The sequence below is a fragment of the Acanthisitta chloris genome, unplaced genomic scaffold, assembly GCF_000695815.1.
Source record: "Acanthisitta chloris isolate BGI_N310 unplaced genomic scaffold, ASM69581v1 scaffold14595, whole genome shotgun sequence".
NCBI classification, from domain to species: domain Eukaryota; kingdom Metazoa; phylum Chordata; class Aves; order Passeriformes; family Acanthisittidae; genus Acanthisitta; species Acanthisitta chloris.
This window is the reverse complement of record NW_008673286.1, coordinates 24,885-45,072: the sequence shown is the minus strand read 5'-3', so window position 1 is coordinate 45,072 and position 20,188 is coordinate 24,885. Positions and strand designations below refer to the sequence as shown.

General features: G+C 52.2%; 1 protein-coding gene across 1 annotated transcript in view; it reads left to right on the top strand.

Moving 5' to 3' along the window:
• Positions 1-6,370: 6,370 nt before the first annotated feature.
• Positions 6,371-20,188, top strand: part of SRGAP3 (SLIT-ROBO Rho GTPase activating protein 3) — a 36,790-nt gene continuing 22,972 nt past the window's right edge. Inside the window, exons 1-5 of the mRNA XM_009074897.1 lie at positions 6,371-6,565; positions 8,912-9,074; positions 14,302-14,364; positions 18,874-19,059; positions 20,153-20,186. Coding sequence (XP_009073145.1) covers positions 9,012-9,074; positions 14,302-14,364; positions 18,874-19,059; positions 20,153-20,186 — 346 coding nt within the window. The 5' untranslated portion in view covers positions 6,371-6,565; positions 8,912-9,011. The remainder of the gene's footprint in view (positions 6,566-8,911; positions 9,075-14,301; positions 14,365-18,873; positions 19,060-20,152; positions 20,187-20,188) is intronic.

Here is a 20,188-nt window from a genome sequence, read left to right as displayed (position 1 = left end):
GAAGGAGGATGCTCCACTGGCAGCTCCATCTGTGGATGCTGCAGGCTGTGGTCTCTGCAGCTCCTTGGCTGTTCAAGCTCAATAGTGTCACTGCTGGGACCCAACGGAGCCTTGGCCTGGATTCAGCCCTCACAAAGTGGATGCTCTTCTGGCAGGTCCATCCCTCACTCCCTTCTGCCACTGCTGCTGGACCACACTGGCACTGGGAAGTGGCTGTGGAAGGAAAGGACCACGATGGAGGTGCCAGGAGTGGGAGAATCCTCCGGGCACACTGTGCCTTGTGGGCTCCTGGGGCTCTGCCTGCCAACCATCACACGCACATCCCTGTCCAGAGGGGCTGAGCCCAGCTCCCAGGGATCCCACGGGGGTTCTGACTGGCTGTGCCTGCACAGAGTGGGAGTTTTCCTGGTGGAACAGCCCACTGGCATTCCGTAATGGACCCAGGCTGGAGGTGCATTAACTGTGTGTGTGTATGAGGGCTCTCCCAGGGGAGACAGTGCATGCTGGTGAAACACAGGATGAAAAAGCACTAGCAAATACATCCGAGGTAATTCCGTGGTGAAGAGGGTTGGGCTTTTAGGAAAGCAGCACATGGATAGTCTGAAGGGGAAATAAAAGCAATCAGGAGTCAAATGGCCCTGTTAGTGCATTCCGTATTTGCAGAAGAATTGCATCCTCCCCGAGTCCAGCTTGCTGTGCTATATTTGCTATAAAACTATTGGGTCTAATCCCAGTTGTGAGGAAAATAATGGCTTTTGTTGCCAAGCATATTTTCTCACTTGTCACAAATCAGTGGGGTGAAGCATATGCTAGAGCAGTGACTGTCCTGGGCTGCCCCGCGGGAGGATCCGTGACAGCTCTGCTCTCCTGGATGGATAACCCACCCAGCCCAGCTGGGGGTGGTGGCTGGGCTGCACCCAGAGCCCTGGGCTGGGGACTTGGCAGCAGGGCTTGGTCCTGCTCCCTGGCTGAGGAGGAGGAGGTCTGTGACAGCTTTCATCCCAGCCCGTTGCTAGAGAAACCTCTGCTTTTGTCTGTCCCTGTCTGAGCAGCCAGAGCCTGGCTCTGGGCTGGCAGGAGCCTGGGGGGGCTGCACAGGGGGTGGCATGCCAGAACCCACATCTCCAGGAGGAGGAGGAGGAGGAGGATGATGCTCGTTTGCAGGGATCCAGCACAGGCCACAGCTGGTGGGGCTGGGCTGTGCCATGGCTCCTGTCATCTCTCACATGCCAGTTCAGCCTCCACACCTTCATGAATTTTAGCTATCCAGGATTTTCCACTGCCTGCTTTTCACCAGTGTTTGCCTGTGTAGAATTGTGTTTATTTAATATAACCCATACTGAACTTGTCAGGTGTTGCTCATCCATGAACTCTGCAGCAGGTCCTGCTGTCCTACTGGGGTTGACTTCTGCTGTGGCTGATGCCAGTTTGGGAGCTTGGCCCTTACCAGCACTTGAGGTATAAAGTATTGGAGCCAGAGGTTACTGGAAGAGGGGGAGACTTGCAAAATAACAGTCCGAGAACAGGCTTGTCTCACCAGCTGCATTCACTGCCAGAGGATGAAATCCCAGCTCCATTGAAGCTGGTGGGAGTGTTGCCACAGGCTCAGCTGGAGCTGGGATTTCAGCCTGGTGTTTGTGAGTGCCTGAAATTCAGAGATGCTGCTGCCCAGGGGAGTATGTGAGCTGTGTGGAAACACAAGGGATAAGTGAATGATGATGATGATAATAATATCTACCACTGGTAAAAGTTGCATTGATTCAGTGATTCATCTGGAGTTTAATTGTTATATTTAAAAAGTGAGACCATATGGAAAATATCCCTCAGTGAGCTGAGGGTGGGACGGGTTGGAGTAGTGGTGTGCTCATAATGAGCTGGAGCTGAGCGTGCTGTCTTCAGCCTGACCTCTCCACATAAGCATGTTGGTTCTGAGTGTTCGCATTGGCCACAGCTGGTCCCAGAGAATTTTGTTCTTTGTCAAGCCCTGCCTCATCCCTGGTGTCAGAGGTATGCTATTTGGATATGTGTGTGAGCCTTCTGGGGCTGCCAGCATTGTCCTCACTGGAGAATGGATGAGGTGAACAGCCGAAGAGAGGAAAAAATGAGGCTTACCCTGATCTACTGGCCAAGATGTCAGATCAACCCAAACAACACTTTTCTGATGTCTTGTAAAGGTTTAGGAATTGCCTTCTCCCTTTTCCTGACGCACTGGTGAGTGTCCATTCCAACCCAGTGCTCCCTTGGGTATGGAGCTGGCCTCGTTCAGGTCGGAATTCCAGGGGTTTGGAAGGTCCCTGTTCCCAGCAGCTCAGCAGAAGTGCTCCTGAGAATTGCTTCCTCTCAGGGTGCAGCATGAGCTGCCTAAGCTGACCTAAAATCTTAGTGATTTTTTCCAATTCCTCACCTAATTTCCTTCATGTTGAGTTTACTTCAATTTACCCTATGCTGATACTCTTTCTTCAGTTGTAAAGTGCTCCATTCTTGGGTCTGCTTCCAGCTGTTGTTTTCCTGCACTGCCTGTGGAGCAGCTCTGGCAAGATTTTGGGTGGGGTTTTTTGTTGTCCCACTCCCCGCCCCATTTTTAAAAGTCTTGCCATTCATTTACAAACCTGCCAAAGAGTGAATGTTGCTCATCTCTGCTGTCTGTGTCACTCGGGTACCAGTTGGCTGCTGGTGGTAGGAGATCCTGCAGTGGGTTCATCCTCACACAGGGATGATGCTCTGTGTCATGGGGCTGGCTGTGGCTGTCACACTCTGCAACCCCTCTGGTGCTCAGAAGCCTTTCACTAGGTTTCAGAGGCATATGAACATTCCTGAGAGTCCTTGACTAAGGGACTTTGCCATACCTTGGCAGTGTGATTGCTGCCAACATCTCACGTGCTGACCCGGTGTGTGGAGGGCTAAGGGCTGTGATATAGGCTGGTTGACTTGAAAATATCATAAAAGCCAAATCCCCAGATGTTCTGCTTATGGATGTTCCCTCCCTTGTCTGGAATAGCTGTCCCACAGCCCATCTTGAGTGTTGCTGCTCTCCTTGGTTTGCCAAGGAGTTTTGTTTTCTCCAGCATCCCTGCTGCTGTTTCAGAAGAGCTGAGGGAATCACATTGCCTGCGTTTCCTACCCCGATTCTGCATTTTAAATAACAGGACCGCTCAGGGTGGAAGCTCCTTTCTCACTTTGGCAAAAGTTAAAGTTTTTTAGGGTTGGGAACTGAAGAGATAATTATCTAACGTGGAAAACATAATTGGCACTTGGTTGAAGGTTGGAATTGCAGGCCTGTGAATTCCCCCATGACAGTCAGGATGGATGCAGCTCTTGCTGATGCTGCTGGCCAGGAGATTGCTGGTGAAGAGGGTGTGTGTTTCAGTCTGGATTGTCAGATGCCACGCTGGGTGGTAGCAGAGGTGTGTTGGGTTTGGGTTCGCTGGGGACCTGTTTGCTCCATCCCTGGTTTGCTGGTGATACGCTCTCTCTGTCCTCAGTCTGCTAGGGACTGTGCTCTCCATCCCTGGTGCCTGGGCAGGCTGGGTTGGAGGCAGAGGAGGAGGACTGAGGGTGTTGGGATCACACAGCTCAAGGTGGCTGGTGTCCAGCTCCACTGCGCAGGCGGCAGGAGATGGACGTGCTCCGAGTGCTCCTGCCCGTTCCCTAGGCAGCAGGAGTGAAGGGCGGAAAAAGGCTTTGCTGCCTGCCTGTGTTTGTCCCTGGCTATCTGAAAAAGGATTCAGCAGAGGAGGGGGCTGTGAAATGCTGCAGCAGAGCACAGGGGAAAGCAGGGCAGTGACTGCAGGTGCTGTCAGGGCTGTGTCCTGTGAGGGATCCCTGGAGCACTGAGCAATGTCCTTCTCTCTGCTATCGCCCTGTCTTTGCATTGATGATGCCAACAGCCTCTCATTCTGCTTTCTGTACAGTCCTTTCCCACTGGGCATGCAGCAGCAGCTAGGGTCAGTGCCCATCTGCACTGTTGGTGTGACAGCTCGTCGCTGCGTGGCTTTAGGGTCACGGCTGGCAGGGTCCCCGTGCCCGCAGAGCCTGCCCTTTGCCTCCCTGCACTGGGGTGACACTGGCCTGGCTGAACTCCTGCAAGGATACTTAGAAGTGTCAAAACAACACATTACGGGTACGGGAAAACCAAAGGAATTCGTTGACGAAGGTCAAAGTGTGGCAGGGATGGACAGAGCTGGACCCCAGCAAAGTGGGGAGGGAGAGGGTAAAGACTGAGGCACTCTGACCCCTGTTGTTGTGAAACCTTGTTTGCAATGACAATTTCATTTCCTTTTCCCCATTCTTTAGCAGCCACGTTTGTTTATTTTGGAAAGTATTTCTGGTGTTCCCAATGAAGTGGAATTGTCCTTTCTTCTGGGGTTGCTGCAGCTCGCTGGGAGTCAGGGCTGATGTCTGTGTGTAGCAGATGTCCCTGGTCCCAGGGGAGCCCTGGCCAGGCAGAGGCAGCAGTTGTGCTGAGCATCCCTGTGTGCCTCACCCTTTCTCCTCTGCCTGAGGCCTTGGTCCTTCTGGCTCCTGTGTCAGCATCCTCATGGCTGAAGATGGGAGGGATGTAGGTCAGAAATGAGCTGGAGTGCTCTGGCACTGCAGAGTTGGTTCCCTGGGTATCCAAACAGACTTCAGGAGCTTTGCTGGTGGCCAGGCACCATGTACTGAGTCCCTCCCCATGTCCGTGTGAGCCTCAGGTGCATTTTTATGAACAATTTTGCTTTCAGGAACATAAAATGCTGGAAGGCAGCACCCACGGAGGGTCCCACATAAGGTGACTGGAGCTTTCAGCATTCCCTATTTCTGAGGAGCTTAGCTGAGGGTTCGATTGCAGGGGAGAAAGCAAAGACCCTGAAGGAGAGCACGTGCAGGTGCTGCTCCAGCTCAGCTGTGCCCAGCTGCCTCCTGTGGGGCTGTGTGGCAGTGAGGGGCTGTGGGCTGCCCTCCCCTCTCCCCGTGGGCTCTGGGAACAGGCAGCACATGGACCTGTTCCATCAGCCAACCCCAGCGATTCCGACTCCTCTCATCCCTCCGCCACGCAGCTGCCCCCCTGGAGCCAGCTCAGCCCAATTGTTCTCCCTCTGAATAGATTTTCCTACCATCTAGTCTCATTTTTCCTCCAGTTTCCAGCTCTGCACACCCCCTCCCACAGGGCTCCGTGTCCCTCAGGGCAGAGCCCAGCTGCTGCTCCATGCCAGCGAGCGGTTCCTGCGCAGGCGTCCTGGCCTTGAGCTTCAGAGAGCTGCAGGAACCCTGCCCAGGCTTGGGAAGGGTTGGGAAGGTGCATTTCCATCGTACCTTGTGCTGCAGGTGCTGCACTGTAGACAGGGCAGGGGGTCTGACTGTGCCCATGAGCAGCATTCCCTTCCCCAGTACCTGTCTGTCTTCCCGGGATCAGTCCCGTGTCAGGGATTTGCAGCCTCAGCTGTGTGACATGATATGGGGGAGCTGGAAAAAGTACAACTGGTCTTTGACTGTGGGAGAGAAGTGTCCTCAAAGTGGGGTGGATCAAGGTGAAAGCTTTAGCTCTGGTGTTGAAAGAGAAACGTTAGAGTGTTCCAGTGGTTGGGATGTGCTGAACAGGAGTGTGCTGTGCCTGAGGCTGTGGGTTCTGGCAGTGCCAGGTGAGGGGCAGCACTGGAGATCAGCTCTGTTGGCTGTTCCTGGGGTGCCTGTTCCCTGCAGGACACAGTGGGGTCCCAGGATGCTGCCAGAGGTGTCCATCCTTGCACCCACACAGGCACCTCTGGGTGCTGCTGAGCCCCTCCAGCAAAGGTCATGGGAGGCTGCAGCATGTCTGTGCTGGTGTCTGAAGGTCCTTTGGGAAAGCAAATAAACCTGGAGCAGATGAGGCCTGTGGAGTCTGAGCTGGGATTTGGAGGGTCCAAAAGACTTTTCAGGCCTTTGAGCCAAGTCTGGTTGGGTTTGCTGGTTAACCTGGCAGTGCAGGGGGACAGGGTGAGAGGAGGATGCACGGCAGTGCCAGCTTCCTTCAGGTCAGTGCCAGCTGTCCCATAGGGATTCACATGGGATTTACCAAGAAATCATGTGGTATTTTTAGGCAAAGAGTACAGGACCTCAGGTGGGGCCAGACAGATCGAAGTATTGGTTTCTGGTTTCAGAAAAGCAGTTGAAAGCTCTGAGGTTGCTCTCTGTTCTTACACAAGCAGTTTGTTTTGACAAGAACAAGGTTTCCTGTGAGGCTGGTCAATGGAATTCTTCAGCTTTTTCTCGGGAAGCAAATCCATTGGCTTTAGCAAGTCCTGAATTCACCCCGGGGCTTGGAGGGAGCTCCAGCAGAGCTGTGCCGTTCGCTTTGGGACGAGGAGGGACAACCCTCCTGGCCAGTGACTGATGCTGTTCTCTCTGTGCCTGCAGAAATCCGAACGCAGCTGGTGGAGCAGTTCAAATGCCTGGAGCAGCAGTCGGAGTCTCGCCTGCAGCTGCTGCAGGACCTGCAGGAGTTCTTCCGCAGGAAGGCCGAGATCGAGCTGGAGTACTCCCGCAGCCTGGAGAAGTTGGCTGAGCGCTTCTCTTCCAAGATCCGCAGCTCAAGAGAGCACCAATTCAAGTAAGCCAGCGTTCCCAGGGCAGACTGATGCCAAGTGGTGGGCACTGGAGCACTGGGGGTTGGTTTGTAGCTGCACAGCCCTAAAGTGGAGTAAAGGACTTCACATCAGTGGTGACCTTGTCTGTCTCATCACCATATGGGGCTCACCAGGAGAACTAGACATGTCTCTTCCCAAGGCTTCCACCACTGCAGTACTGACCTGTGCTGCCCAAGTTACACTTAGTGTGCACTTCTTGAGCAATGCAATAAAAACAGCAATCAGGGACTAGGAAGGAGCCAAACCCCTTGATTAGTGAAGAGGCTCTAACTCAGCCACTGGTTTGGTTGTGCAGGTAGTGGTGGGCCTGGTCTGCACCCCTTGGTTTCTGCAGCCCAGTCCTCAGCTGTTGGGGTGCTGTGCCTTGCACACAGCCCTGCTGACAGGCTCGGGCTTGGAAGCAGTTTCTGGAAGTGGAATTTACTGCAGTTTATTTGCAATGAAGTATGTGTGTTTTCTGTGCACAGCCATACGGTGTTGGAGCCAGGCAAATCCTTAGTGGAAATATTGTGAAACAAAGCTTTGGAATAGGGAGTATGAACTGGATGCTGGGATTGTGTGAGAATCAAACTGATGATGAAAATTGTGAAATCCATGAATGTGTGAATATGTGTTTTCAAAAGCAGCTTCTTTTCAGTTTCACCACACTCTCGAGCTTGGTTAAAAGAGAAAATATCCAAAAGCAAGAGAAAGGAAAACAAATTGGAGGCAGAATTTCAGTCTGGAGGTGACTGCTCTGTGGTGAGGTTGCTGGTGTGTGCTGCTCCCCTGACTGGTGACCTCAAGGCCCCAGTAAAGGCCACTACCCTGTCGCTGTTGGGGTGCTGGTTGTGAGTGTGCCAGGGCAGAGGTGCTGCTGGGGTTTGTGGTGTCAGAGTCTCTCAGCTGGAATTGTGCCCTTTGCTCTGAATGAAACTCATGTCATTCAGTTCAGTGGCCAAAGGCTGCAGCCACTATTGAGTGCCTGTCCCAGAGAACTTGGGGTTTGCTGCCTCTGCCCTTTGCCACACCAGCCCCAGGCTCTTCACAGTCTGTTTCTTCCCCTAACCCCTTGTGGGCTTTTTCCTGTTTCAGCTGCAAGAGCAGCAATTTCTGCTGTTACATTACTAAATCCTATTTATTCCATATTACTAAATCCCATTTAATCTGTTTACTTGGTCTCTCCAGCGAGTGAGGCTTTGCTGCTGTCTTGTGCCTATCTGCACTGGTGATGAGTTGCCATTGAGATTCTCTCTGTCCTCGTGGCATCCAGCTGTTCCATGCTGGTTGTGCATTGTGGTGCTGTGTGTTGGGGAATAGCTGTCCTGGGGAAGGAGCTCTGGTTTGGAGATGGAGCCCACAGAGGCTCAGGAGGTGTCTGACCTCTCCCTTTAGCTCAGGGCTCTCTCTTGGTGTGCTTACGGTTCTGGAAGCTGCTGCTGTACAGTGTCCACAGGTGACAGAGGTTCTCTACCTTTCTAAAGCACCTGGGCACAAGTGCTGGTGGTGATGGTGTTAATCAGGTCAGCTGGATTTCAGTGCTCACTCCTGCTGAGTCCCCACTGTCCATTCCATGCTGAGAGACTCCCTTAATACATCTTTTTCCTCCAGGCTGCTCTGTACCTGCCCTCACCAGGCTCATCCGTGCTGCTTCCCCAGCTGCTCACACATGTCATTATTCTGATGAGGTTGTGACACTCATAAGAATTATGTGCCTTCAGTGCTGCTTTGTCCCCAAGTAGCCATGTGCAGCAGGCTGTGTCCAGCCCTGGGTTTGGCAATCTTGGTGGTTCCAGGTTCACAGACTCATCCCTGCAGAGTTCTATGCGTGGTGGTTGTGTCTGTGTGTGCTCTCAGAGCTGTCTGGGAGTCACTGTGCTGTGCCCTCCAGCAAAATGAGCGTGCTCATGTTGTGCACAGACACTTTGAAGTAACTTTGGGTGCAGAACCCTTTCTCGAGCACTTTTTAGTGAGCCAAGAGCAGCACAGTGGATTGAGTAGAGTGACAGCCATGTTCATAGTGTGAGTGGAAAGAGCGAGCAAAACTCTCTCCCTTGCCAGGGATGTCTCTTCTCCTGTACTATCTTCCAGAGCACCCAGTTCAGAAGGGGCTAACTGGGGGCCTGATGTGGTCCATGTGCCACTGGACATCCCTGCAGGGCAGCACTGGAACAGCTGGAAGAGGAGGTCACACCTTTCTCAGGGCACGATGGATCCCAGTGGATGTGTGCAGGGAGGGAGATGTCAATGTGCTGACAGCACTCATTTGGAAATTATGTGCCTCTGACTTGTTCACTTGACCTCTTTGAATTTTTCCCCCAATTCCCTAGGAAAGATCAGCACCTCCTTTCCCCTGTGAACTGCTGGTACCTGGTGCTGACGCAGACCCGGCGGGAGAGCCGAGACCATGCCACCCTCAACGACATCTTCATGAACAATGTCATCGTGAGGCTGTCACAGATCAGTGAGGATGTCATCAGGCTCTTTAAAAAGGTAACCTGGGCAGCTGTGTGGAGTCCTGGCATCTTAGTCTAAAACTGAATTGCCATAGATGTTGCAGAGCAAATCGTTGATTAGAAACACACACAGTGTGTTAAGAGGTCGGAATGGACCTTAGAGATCATCCTTCCCAACCCTCTGCCCTGGGCAGAGACACCTCCTACCAGAGCAGGTTGCTCAGGTCTTCATCCAACCTGGCTTTGAACACTGCTAGAGTTGGGGCAAATCTTTTCACTGTAAGTCTTTCATGGTTATAGTGATCCAAGAGTTTTAAAGAAAGTGAGACCTAGAACTGTCAAGTGATGCACAGTGAGGTGTGACCTGGTGCTCAAAGTGGTGTTGGTGCCAGATAGATGAAAGGTGAAAACATGGTGACTTTTTGTAAAGAGCCTTGGGAGGGCTCCAGAGAACAGGTCAGAACGGGCTGGTTGGGTGGAACCTTGGTAAGGAGCAGCATGACAGGCATGAGGCAGTACCAGAGAGGAGTCAGTGTGGCTTCCTGAAGGGAAGAGTCATGCCTCAGAAGTCTGGTGGAGGTATTTCCACGAGCCAGAGATCATGTCAGTAGCTGGCACTGCCTTCAGTGGAAAAGGGCCATTGCTGGAATTCTTGAAGAGCTACTGAAGAGTAAGGAGTGGTTGGTTTTGGATCAATAACTCTTTAAAAGACAGGGAACAAAAGGAAGAAGAATTTCAGTGCATTTCCTAATAAATTTTTTGGGAAAAGGGTGAATAGTAAGATGACAAAGTCTGCAGATGATAGAGAATTATTAATGATAACCAAATTAAAAGAAGCGTCAAAGTCTTGCAGGAATCTCACAGTCAGGTGGACCAGGACTCTTCACTAAAGTGAGGGGGAGTATGGTAAGGGCATGAAGAGTCCCAGCAGTTGAGTAGACTCTGTGGCTCTGAGGGTTTCCTTAATTTTTGTCCCTTGTTTCCAACAGGGGCAGGTGGGGATTGCAGTCGGGGGGAGCTTCAGAGTGCCTGTCTCTCCCACAGGAGAAGGCTCCTAATCCCTGCTTATCTTGAAATTTCAGCCTGACTAGAGAGTAAATTTCATATGATATTTTTATGGTCAATTTGCTCTAGTTTATAGATCTGACCTAGAAATTAAACCACAAGGTCAGGCTTGGGTTTGCTGATCTGATATGGGGCATCATCCCTTTTCCTGTCCTTCTGGCCTCCAGAAATTGGAGACATTTGGGAAATATCGGTTAGTTCAGTTCTAACTCTGTCTCAAAATCTCCCTCCCATTTGCATTTTGCTCTGAACCTGGTTTTGAGATGTGTGTTAAGACTATCCTTCTGCTTCCTCTGCCTGTGTGTGTGGATGGTGAGTCTCACTTGGAACCACAGGACAAATCCAGTCAGCATTCAAACAAGAGCAGAAATTGTTTGGAGGTCAGTCCTCAGCCAGGACAAGGTGATGAAGTATTTCACCCACTCAACAGATTTCTTTCTTTGTGTTTGGTTTTCCTCCATCTCCACCTCATTTTTGAACTCAAATTTCAACTTCTAAGGCTCAACACTTGGGTTCTGTAGGAGTGGTTGCTCCTTGTTTCCCCCTCCTCCATCTCCTGCCAGGAGAGCTGGCATGACTCTGCAGCCTACCAGAGCCAGCTCTGCATCCCAAGGAGTCATGGGGATCTGAGTTCACTGTGTTTGTCCCATGGACTTACCTGTCCCTGGGAATAATGCTCAGCTAAATCGTGGAAAAGGCCTATCTTGTGTCATCATTTGCCTTTCACGTGGTGCTGCCACTTTTGGGGATGTCCAGGCTGTTTGTTTTGCTCAGCCTATGGCACTCTGTGCCCAGAGGGATCTGAGACTGCACTTCCCACTTCGCAGGAGTGTTTGGGCACATGTGTGGGAATATGAGCATCCTGGTAAACAGGTTTTGAAGGCATCCATGTAGCCTTGCAGCATACGAGGTTGCTCAGAGGAGGGATCTTCCACTGTTCTGCCCTGTCTGGTTTGGAGTGTGATGAGTCAAGTGCTGGAAGCACTACTTGAGGGAGACTGTGCTGCACGGGGCTGTGGGCAGATAATCCAGCTCGGGAAGGGTTAAACCCCCACAGTGGTGGTTCAGCTGCTGGGTCTGCTGGAGGTTGCTCTTTGATGGTAAATTAGGGGAACATTTTTTTCCAGAGATGTCACTTCTAATTCCTCCCATCCAGAATTTATTAATGGGCTGTGACATGCTGCGGGGAGCAGGGGGAACTGGAGGTTTTGTGTTTCCTGCGTTCATTATGTAAATGTAAACAATCCCGGCACAGCAGCAGGGAGGGTCTCTGGGCTAGGGATGTGCATAGCTAAGGAGCATTGCTCAGCGAGGTGGGAATGTGCCAAGGGGGAGAGGATGAGCTTGGCAGCAGTGGGGTTGTCTGTCAGTAAATTGGGGAGCTGTGCTTTGCTCCTCTGCACCCGAAGTGTCCTGTCCCTGCACTGCCCAGCAGCCATGGTCCCAGTGTTTGGCTCCCACATGCCTCTTGCTGTGTCCATCTGGGAGCCCTTCCAACCCAAACCACTCTGTGAGGAAAGCAGGGGAAGAAAACTCAATTGGGCAGATTTTCCTGAAGCTTCCAGTGCAGGAGATGATGAAGGTGATGGTGTGGATGTTGCTAACAGGCAGTGATAAATGGAGATGCTGAGCTGTGTCACTGCAATCTGGCTCGATCTGCTGTCAGGATCAGTCTCTGTCACCATGAAATCTCACAGCACGTCCTGAGGATCTCATGGCAGGGCCAAACCTGGGCTGAGGACCTCATGGCAGGGCCAAACCTGGGCTGAGGATCCCATGGCAGGGCCAAACGGGGGCTGAAGGACTCATGACCAGGCAGGTGTTTGCTCCATCTTCCCATCTGCTGTGGTGGCAGGAAGGAAGTTTGATGCTTCTTCCGAGTATGGAATGCAGGAAATGATATGTTTGAGACAGAGCCTTGCTATGTCTGAAATAAGTGCTGTGGTATTCCCCAGTGTGGGATTTAATTGTATGCTGTGACAGTGAATTTAATTATGCCCCATGCTGTAGTGTCCGGGATGGAGGTTGGGTGAAGAAAGGTCTGTCTGGACAGAGCTCTTCTCTTTGTCTTTAGAATAAGCATTTGCCAGTCATCCGTGTTGCTGCTTCCGCTTACTTCATTGGCAGCAGCAGGAGTTTTAATAAACTGCTAACCATTGCTGTCCCAGTGAGCAGCTGTGGGTTTCAGGAGGAATGGGAGGCAAAAAACCAGTGGCTAAACTGGAGTTTGGGTTTTGTGGATGGTCCCAGGGAAGTGGAATGATGTTTGGTGTTGTCTTCCATAAGCAAACAGATGTGATTTCTGTCAGAGAAAGGGGAGGCAGCAGGGTCGGAGGATAGGTGAGTCCTTCAGCTGCTCATCTGCCTGTGGGTGGAAGAGGCTCCAGCATCCCCTGGTTGGACACTGCCCTCTGGGATGCTGGGAGACTCCTGATGGTGCTGGAGACCCTCTGTGTGCTGCAGTGTGGCTCTGGGTGTTGGTTTTATAGTGTCTGTAACCAAGTGGCTCTCTAAACATGGTCCCCACCTGTGGTCTCCCATGTTGCTGTGGCTCATGGAAGGACACACTGTAGTCAGCTGAGCTGGTTTGTGTTCCTCTGTTTAGGAGTCTAAAATTGGGTTTGAAAATTACAGCTTTGCTGCCTTGCCCTCTGCTGTACAGGAAATCTGGGGCAGAGGCAAGACCTGCAGCGGAGCCTGGGCCATGGCTCCTGCCACCAGCCCGTCCTGTCCTCCTCCAGCTTCAGGAAGTCTTGGTTTGGGGCCTGGGCTGGGACTGGTGGCAGCAGGGACAGCTGGAGGGGCTGTGTGTGACTCAGCTCCTGCAGGCTCTGTGCTCCTGTTTGCAGACCCTGACTGAAACAACTCGTGTTGGAATCACAGAATTGTTTAGGTTGGAAAAGCCTTCTGAGACCACTGAATCCAACTGTTCCCTCAGCACTGCCAAGGCCACCACTAACCATGTCCCCAAGTGCCACATCCACACAGCTTTTAAATCCCTCCAGGGATGGTGACTCCACCAGTGGCCTGAGCAAACTGGATTGTCCCACTGGCTGGAAATAGGGGCCCTCTCTGTGTCGTGGGCTTCTCTCACCCAGCCGGATGGGATGTTGTTTTCCCTGCCTGTGTGCACAAAAATGCCTGGACTTATTTGAGGGAGTCTGGAAGAAACTGCTCAGTTTTGCTTTGGTTTGGTTTCGGGAAGGGAGGAGGGGGTGACTATACTTAGTTTAAACACATCTCCAGGCTATAATGGGTGTTTCCTAGCCAAGAAGATTCCATGCAGAGATTTGGGGGTTAGCTGCAGGGAGGCAGGGAAGCAGTGTGTGTGCATCCCCAGCAGCTCCAGCTGCTGGGCTGCAGCAGGAGTTGGCTTGATGTGCAGCCAAGCTCCAGCTCTGGGCAGCTCCCCATGCCGTGGCCTCTCTGTGAAGTGCCGTGTCCGTGCTCTAGGAGGTTGGATCTGCCTCATCCTGCCTGGCAAGGGGAGGGAAAACAGACTGATAATGGGATTTCAGCAGACAGGAGGATGCCAGGAGTTCCTCACTGGCAGTGAGTATCTCCTCAGCTGGCTGAACTTTGGCTGCTGTAGCTGTGAAACTGGAAACTGCATTATATAACTGTGGTGTAGCTATTTTGTAATAAAATGTCCTTTTTGAGAGACACTTTGGTTCACTCAGGTCAGAATAGTGAAGATGAGCTACTGGGAACAAGTTGGGGAGGGAGGGTCATGGCCAAGGGACACCTAAAGCCTGGGATGCTGAGGCTGGGGAGTCCTGGTAACCTTTGCTCTGAAAGAACAAGGTTGACTAACAAGGTTGGCTGGAAATGGCAAGTCCAGCAGCAGGTGGATTTGATGAGTGTGCCAGGTCAAGACAGGTTGGCAGGTGATTCTGTGGGACTGGAGAATGCAAATCTAAGGGCTAAGCAGTATTGCCTATAATTCTAGATTCATCCCTCTAGATTCATCCCTTTTGCGGGATAACTAAGTTGTGTGAAGCTCCTCCTCGTGGTCTCTGAATCCCAAGTTGGGTGATCTATGGGCAAACATCAACTTCAAAGGAAAACAGCAGTTCTGAAACAGCATGAAGCTCTGCTGGACTGTGTGTTCCCGTGTATCATCCCTCCAAAATGCGTTTTCCTTTCAGAACTTCATGTTTTGAGCATAACAGAACCTCAACTCTCCTTTTGCCTTGCAGAGTAAGGAGATTGGCCTCCAGATGCATGAAGAACTCTTGAAAGTCACCAACGAGCTGTACACGGTGAGCAATGATCGCGCCGTGCCCGGCTGGCAGCGAGGGGAGGGCAGGGGTGTTGTTTGTTAGAATAAAGTGTCTGCTCAGCATGTCGGCGGCTCCAGGAGGCTGTTTCAGCCCTGGCTGTCCTGCAGCACAGCCTGTTCCTTCCTCACATCCATGAGGAGTGTTTTGCTCCTCACTGGGCTTGACAGTGATGGAGGGTTTCCCAACGAGCCAACGTGAAGGGCTGTGGCTGTGCCAGACACAGTGGGTCACACCTCCCAGCACTTCCCTGGAGCATAACTGGGATGTTTGGGAATGATCCCTGTGTCCCTAACACTCTCACCTACTGGGGCTTCCTCGCTGTGTTGCCTTTGGGCCCTGCTCAGTCACTCGTGGGTGGTTTCCCTGGCTCTGAGCTGGCTGTGCTTGTTTGTGGCTGACACCTACCCTGCTCCGCTGGCCTGGGGGCTGGCTGAACATCACCTTCTGCTGAGGAATGCAGAAAACCTTTAGCTCGTGGGTACTCAGCTCTGTCTCCTGCCCCAAGGAGCACTTTAGCCTCAGAACTGTCTGTGCCCCTCGGTGAGATCATGTGCTGTTGGTCAGGATGTGGCTCTTCAAGCAGGTTTTCATAGCAGGGCAGTAAAGGTCTTTGTGTTGCTTCTGTCTCTTGCCCTGTAGTGATTCCTTTTTTTTTTAAGTTTCATTTTATTTGTGGTTTAGGAGCAACAAAGCAATATAAAGTCTGTCTTGTGGTGGAAAACTGAGGCAATATATTTGCTTTCTTTGGATGTATCTCTTACTGGTACATAAATAACACTGCAGTAGGTTGATTCCTAAGCAATCATTCTAGTCCATCTCTTTGAAAAACAGGCCTAAACAACAAAGCATGAATGATTGTATTTGAAATTTCTGTCATAAATCTTCTCCTAACAGGTTTGTTCCTGCATTGGCTGTTGAAGGATTTGGCTGTTGTGAGACCTGCAGTGTGGGTGGACAGCAGATCGGATTAAAGAGCCTGTGTGAGATCTGGGAGTGTGTTGTGGATGGCTGAATGTCACAAGCTGTGTTAGGGGTGGTGACTAATTAAGATTAATTACAACAGCAGCATGACAGATGCCAAACAAGGAAAGACTAACAAGGGCTGGGCTGACCTTAATACCTGTGGACCAGTGTGCTCAGAGCCTGGACAAGGGACAGCACCTGAGGGACACGCTGGGATCAGTGTGCTGAGGTCCTGACATGTGAGCAGTGGCCGTGGAGGGCACAGAGGGTAATTCTGCACCCACTGGGGCTGGGACAAAACTCGTCCTCACAGGAGCTGAGATTTCACCCATTCACTGCTTTGCTCCGTGTGCTGAGCAGAGTGGGCTTGAATGTTGGAGCTCACTGGTTTGAATGGTGAAAAGCACTGCTTTGAATGCTGAAACTGCAGCAGCTGGAGGAGCTTTGTGTTTGTGTTCAGCCTTTGCTGCCTGGATAACAAACTGGTTGTGTTGTCCAGCAGGGAAGGAGCAGGGAAGGGACACACTGGCTGCAGAGATGGCACTGAGGCATGATGAAAAGGCAGTGCCTGAGGAGCAAACAGGGTCACCTCAAACCTGCTTGGTGCCAGCAGCTCCCCCAGGCAGAGTCCTGTCCTGGAGCCATCAGGTGCCATCAGCTGCAGCCCTGGCTCGGGGTGGCACTGAGCTGCTGTGGTGTGTTCAGTGCAGCACATTGGTGCTCATGAGCAGCACGAGAGCTGTGGCTGCTGACAGAACCAGGCACAGGCTAAGGGCCCTGGCTCACAGCACACCAGGCTGCTGCTGGAGAAATGTCACTTGCCTGCTGCCAGTCGCTTCTCTTGCCTCTGGCCAGGCCTTTCCCTGCAGCCATCCCTGGCCTGGCTGCTTTTTCAGCCTCTCAGAGGGGAATTCTGTGTGCTGGGTGGAAGCTGTAATTGTTTACAGGCTTCTCAGGCATTCACTGTCTCAAACTTAAGCCAAAACAACCAAATTGATTTTAACTCAGCCTTGTTGCTGTTCTGATGCAAGTCACCCTGTGGACTCTGTACGGAAAGAACTAAACCCAAACCCACACTGATTTTCATCAAAAAGGAAGTGGATGACTTTGGTTCTGAAGTGGAGATGCTTGTGAAAGGCTTAGCACAGAAATAGTTCAGCAGTGAATTAAAGCCAGCTCCATCCTTTTGGTACTGGCTTATGGGCTCCAGCACACCAAGTTGGAGCCCCTGAGGGCTGGAGGTTCAGGGGCCTGAGGCTGTGCCTGACATGGTCACCCTGTGTCTGCTTTGTCTTCTCTGCTGGGTCAGAACCTTGGGCATGAGTTGTTCCTGAGGACAAAGCCCCTGCAGCTGAAGGCAGCCATCAGTGCCATTTATGGCCAGTGTTTTGGCAACAGCCTTTATCCAGAACGTGTAATTAATATGGAAAACACAACTCATGTTGTTAAATAACTAATGAACATTGGAACATATTTTTCCTCCTCCGCTGCAGCTAATTAACTGATTTGCAGGAAAGCTCCTCGGGCCGCAGCTGTGGCAGTTTGTCTTTGTGACACAGCAGTGTGAGCCAGGGACGGCGTGACTCGACTGCAGGCTGCGAGCGGCACGGGGGAATTGTGGCTCCGGCGCTGATCGCTGCACTGCAGCTCGGCCCAGCCTCAGTTAGGGCAGATATCAAGCAGAAATATCCCCTGAATTTCCAGGCGTGAACTGTGTGGTGTGGCAGCTGGTGAGGTGCACTGTTTAAGGTGTCTGTTTTGCTTGGGTGACTATCCCAACTCCCAGAATTTCACTCAAGCCCTGCAATATCACCTGTGTTACTCATTGGGCTTCTCTGCGGTGCTGTGCCTGATGCTCTGGTGTGCAGGACTTTGCTTATCACTTCCCTCTGAGTGTTTTACAAAGAGATGAAGACAGTGAGGATGAGGAGGGCTCAGGGAAGGCCTCTGTTCTCTCTCCTTAGGGAAATCCCAGGAATTGTCTGTTTTGTGAGCATCCCGTGGCTCTCCCTGCAGATGCTGCAGTCTGAGATACGTGGCTGGAATCTGCGTTAGGGTTTGCAGGGTTTGGAGTGAAGCAGCTCAGGGCCAGGGCAGGAGCCTGTGCCCACTGATCCTTGCAGCCCATCTCCCCACAGTGGCACGTTTGTGCGGCTCCAATGCGGCACTCGGAGCCTGTTTGAGCTGAGGATTGTGCTTGGCAGGAGGAGGGATCATGCGGGTCAGCCTGAGCTGCTCCAAGTCAAACACTTGGGTCCTGCTGACAGCCACAGCTCAGGGAAACTCTGTGTTTTCTGCATTAAGCCTTGTGTAAAATTACTCTGCTTTTGTGAGTTCCTGCTCTGTTTTAACCCCTGGGCCTCAGGCAGTCTGTCCTAGCCTGTCCCGGTGTGTCCCAGCATGTCCCAGTGTGTCCCAGTGTCTTCCAGCATGTCCCAGTGTGTCACAGCACATCCTAACCCATCCCAGCCTGTCCCAGAGTGTCCTAGCCTGTCCCAGTGTGTCCCATCCCAACCTGTCCCAGTGTGTCCCAGCATGTCCCAATGTGTCACAGCACATCCTAACCCATCCTAGCCTGTCCCAGTGTGTCCCATCCCAACCTGTCCCAGTGTGTCCCAGCATGTCCCAGTGTGTCACAGCACGTCCTAACCCATCCCAGCCTGTCCCAGAGTGTCCCAGCCCTGCGTGATGCTGATGCCAGGGAGCAGTTGGGCACTGCAGGCTGTGTCAAGGCGATGTGAAGTAAACCATCCACATCCCGCGGGAGGTGATGGAAGGGGACAGTGTGACTAAAGGCATAAAGGGAGAGGAGCAGATGTGTTCCTCGTGCCAGCTCCACTGAAGTGATCCCAGTGTGCCCTTTGGGCCCTGCTTTCTCAAAGGGAAGGCTGTGGCTGAGGATCTGCCTGCAGAGTGTTCCTGGCAGTGGCTCACGTCAGCCCTCCTGGATCTGACTGTGAAGGACAAGGTGCTGCTGCATCCACCCCAGCACTGACTGTGCCTGCTGGCAGCAGCAAGGGCAGGATGAGGTGGTGACAGGAGACAAACCCGTTTCTGCCGGGGAGGATGGTTCTGCTGTCAGGGTGGCCGAGCAGGGGCTGTGTGATGGCTTACCAAGGCCAAGGGTAGGAATGGAGGGGTTGGGTTAAAAGGGAGCTCATGTTGACTGAGGCCTCCTCACAGTGACCTGTCATGGAGACCCTTGTCCCAGCTGCAGAGCACTGGAGGTTATTGCTTGTTTCCCTGTTGGCAGACACATGATGATCTTTGGCTGCAGGTGTGTGCTGGGGACACATCTCAGCCTGTGCCCACAGCAGGACTGAGTGGGATCATGGTCCTTTCCCCAGCCTGGAGCCATTGGAAGTAGGGATGGGGTTAATCTCACAGGCTTTTCCTCCCCACCTTGTTCCTTAATGCCCCAGTGGCCTCCACAGCCTCTTTCACTGCCCAGGGCTGCTGGATTTTCCTGCTCTGGTGTTCTGTGTGGCTCCAGGGCAGGTGGCTCATGACCTCCTGTGGTCACAGGTGATGAAGACCTACCACATGTACCACGCAGAGAGCATCAGTGCTGAGAGCAAGCTGAAGGAGGCAGAGAAGCAGGAGGAAAAGCAGTTCAACAAGTCAGGGGACATCAGTGTGAACCTGCTGCGGCACGAGGACCGACCTCAGCGGCGCAGCTCTGTCAAGAAGATCGAGAAGATGAAGGAGAAGGTGGGTGAGAGGGAAGGAGTGGGGAGCCAGGCTGGGTCAGGGCTCCCTGAGGCAGGGAGTTGCCTCCAGACATGTCCATGTCCTTGCAGCCATCCCTGTATCTGTGGAAAATGGGTAGGGAGGGTATTGACCTGTATGGGAGTGCATGGGGGGTCTGGCTGGGCATGGTGATGCATCCTGATCCAGACACAACCCTGGTGTGGGGTCTGAGGTTTGTCTGTGATGTGTTCTTTTAAAAAGCACTTTTAACAATGAACAACTGCAGCCCCAGGGTTCACAGACTCCTGGCAGCAAGAAAAGGGTTGGATGTATAAAACACCAGTGTTGTCCCTGCACAGACTGTCTGGGAGGGAAAGTGCAGCATTTAAGGCAAAACAGTCCAGCCTCAGCAAATCCCCACAGGCCTCAGAATCTCCACAACTACTGTAGTTTTTGTGTTAATTCTGGAGAAAAAGCAGTAGATTTCCCAGCCAGGCTGTGTTTGCTCGCAGGATGACCCAGCCCTGTGATGTTTCTAGCAGTGAACTTCTGGGAAGGGTTAATCTTTTGACTCAGCCTTTGGAGCAGGGATCTGCCTGAGCAGATGCTCTGGATCTGGAGCACATCTGCTTTCCTACAGAGTTTTGAATTCTGGATTCTCTTCTAAATTGTGTAGCTTGGGCCTCTGGGCCAGATTCCACTTTGATACAGCTGCACACATCTGGAGCAAGTCCAAATGTATGTCAGCGTTTCTGGGTGGAAAATTTGTCCCTCTGATTTTGAGTGATGCCAAAACCCCCATGACTGCACAGCTGAAGGAGCAGCAGCTGTGCTCAGGGGGCTCTGGATGCTTCTGAGCAGGACATGCTCATGCACTGATTGGTGGTGCCAGGGGGCTCTGGATGCTTCTGAGCAGGACACGCTCGTGCACTGACTGGTGGTGCCAGGGATGCTCAGTGGGATCTCCTCCACCCTGGCAAGGTCCTTGTTTTGATACCAGATCCCGAGTGTTAGTAATTCCCTCACCACTCCCAGGCTGCAGGGTGCTGCGGGGCCCTGCAGCAGTGCCAGTACCATCCTGTTTGTGCTCTGACACCCCATTCTGCTTTTCCAGAGACAAGCCAAGTATTCTGAGAACAAGCTGAAGTGT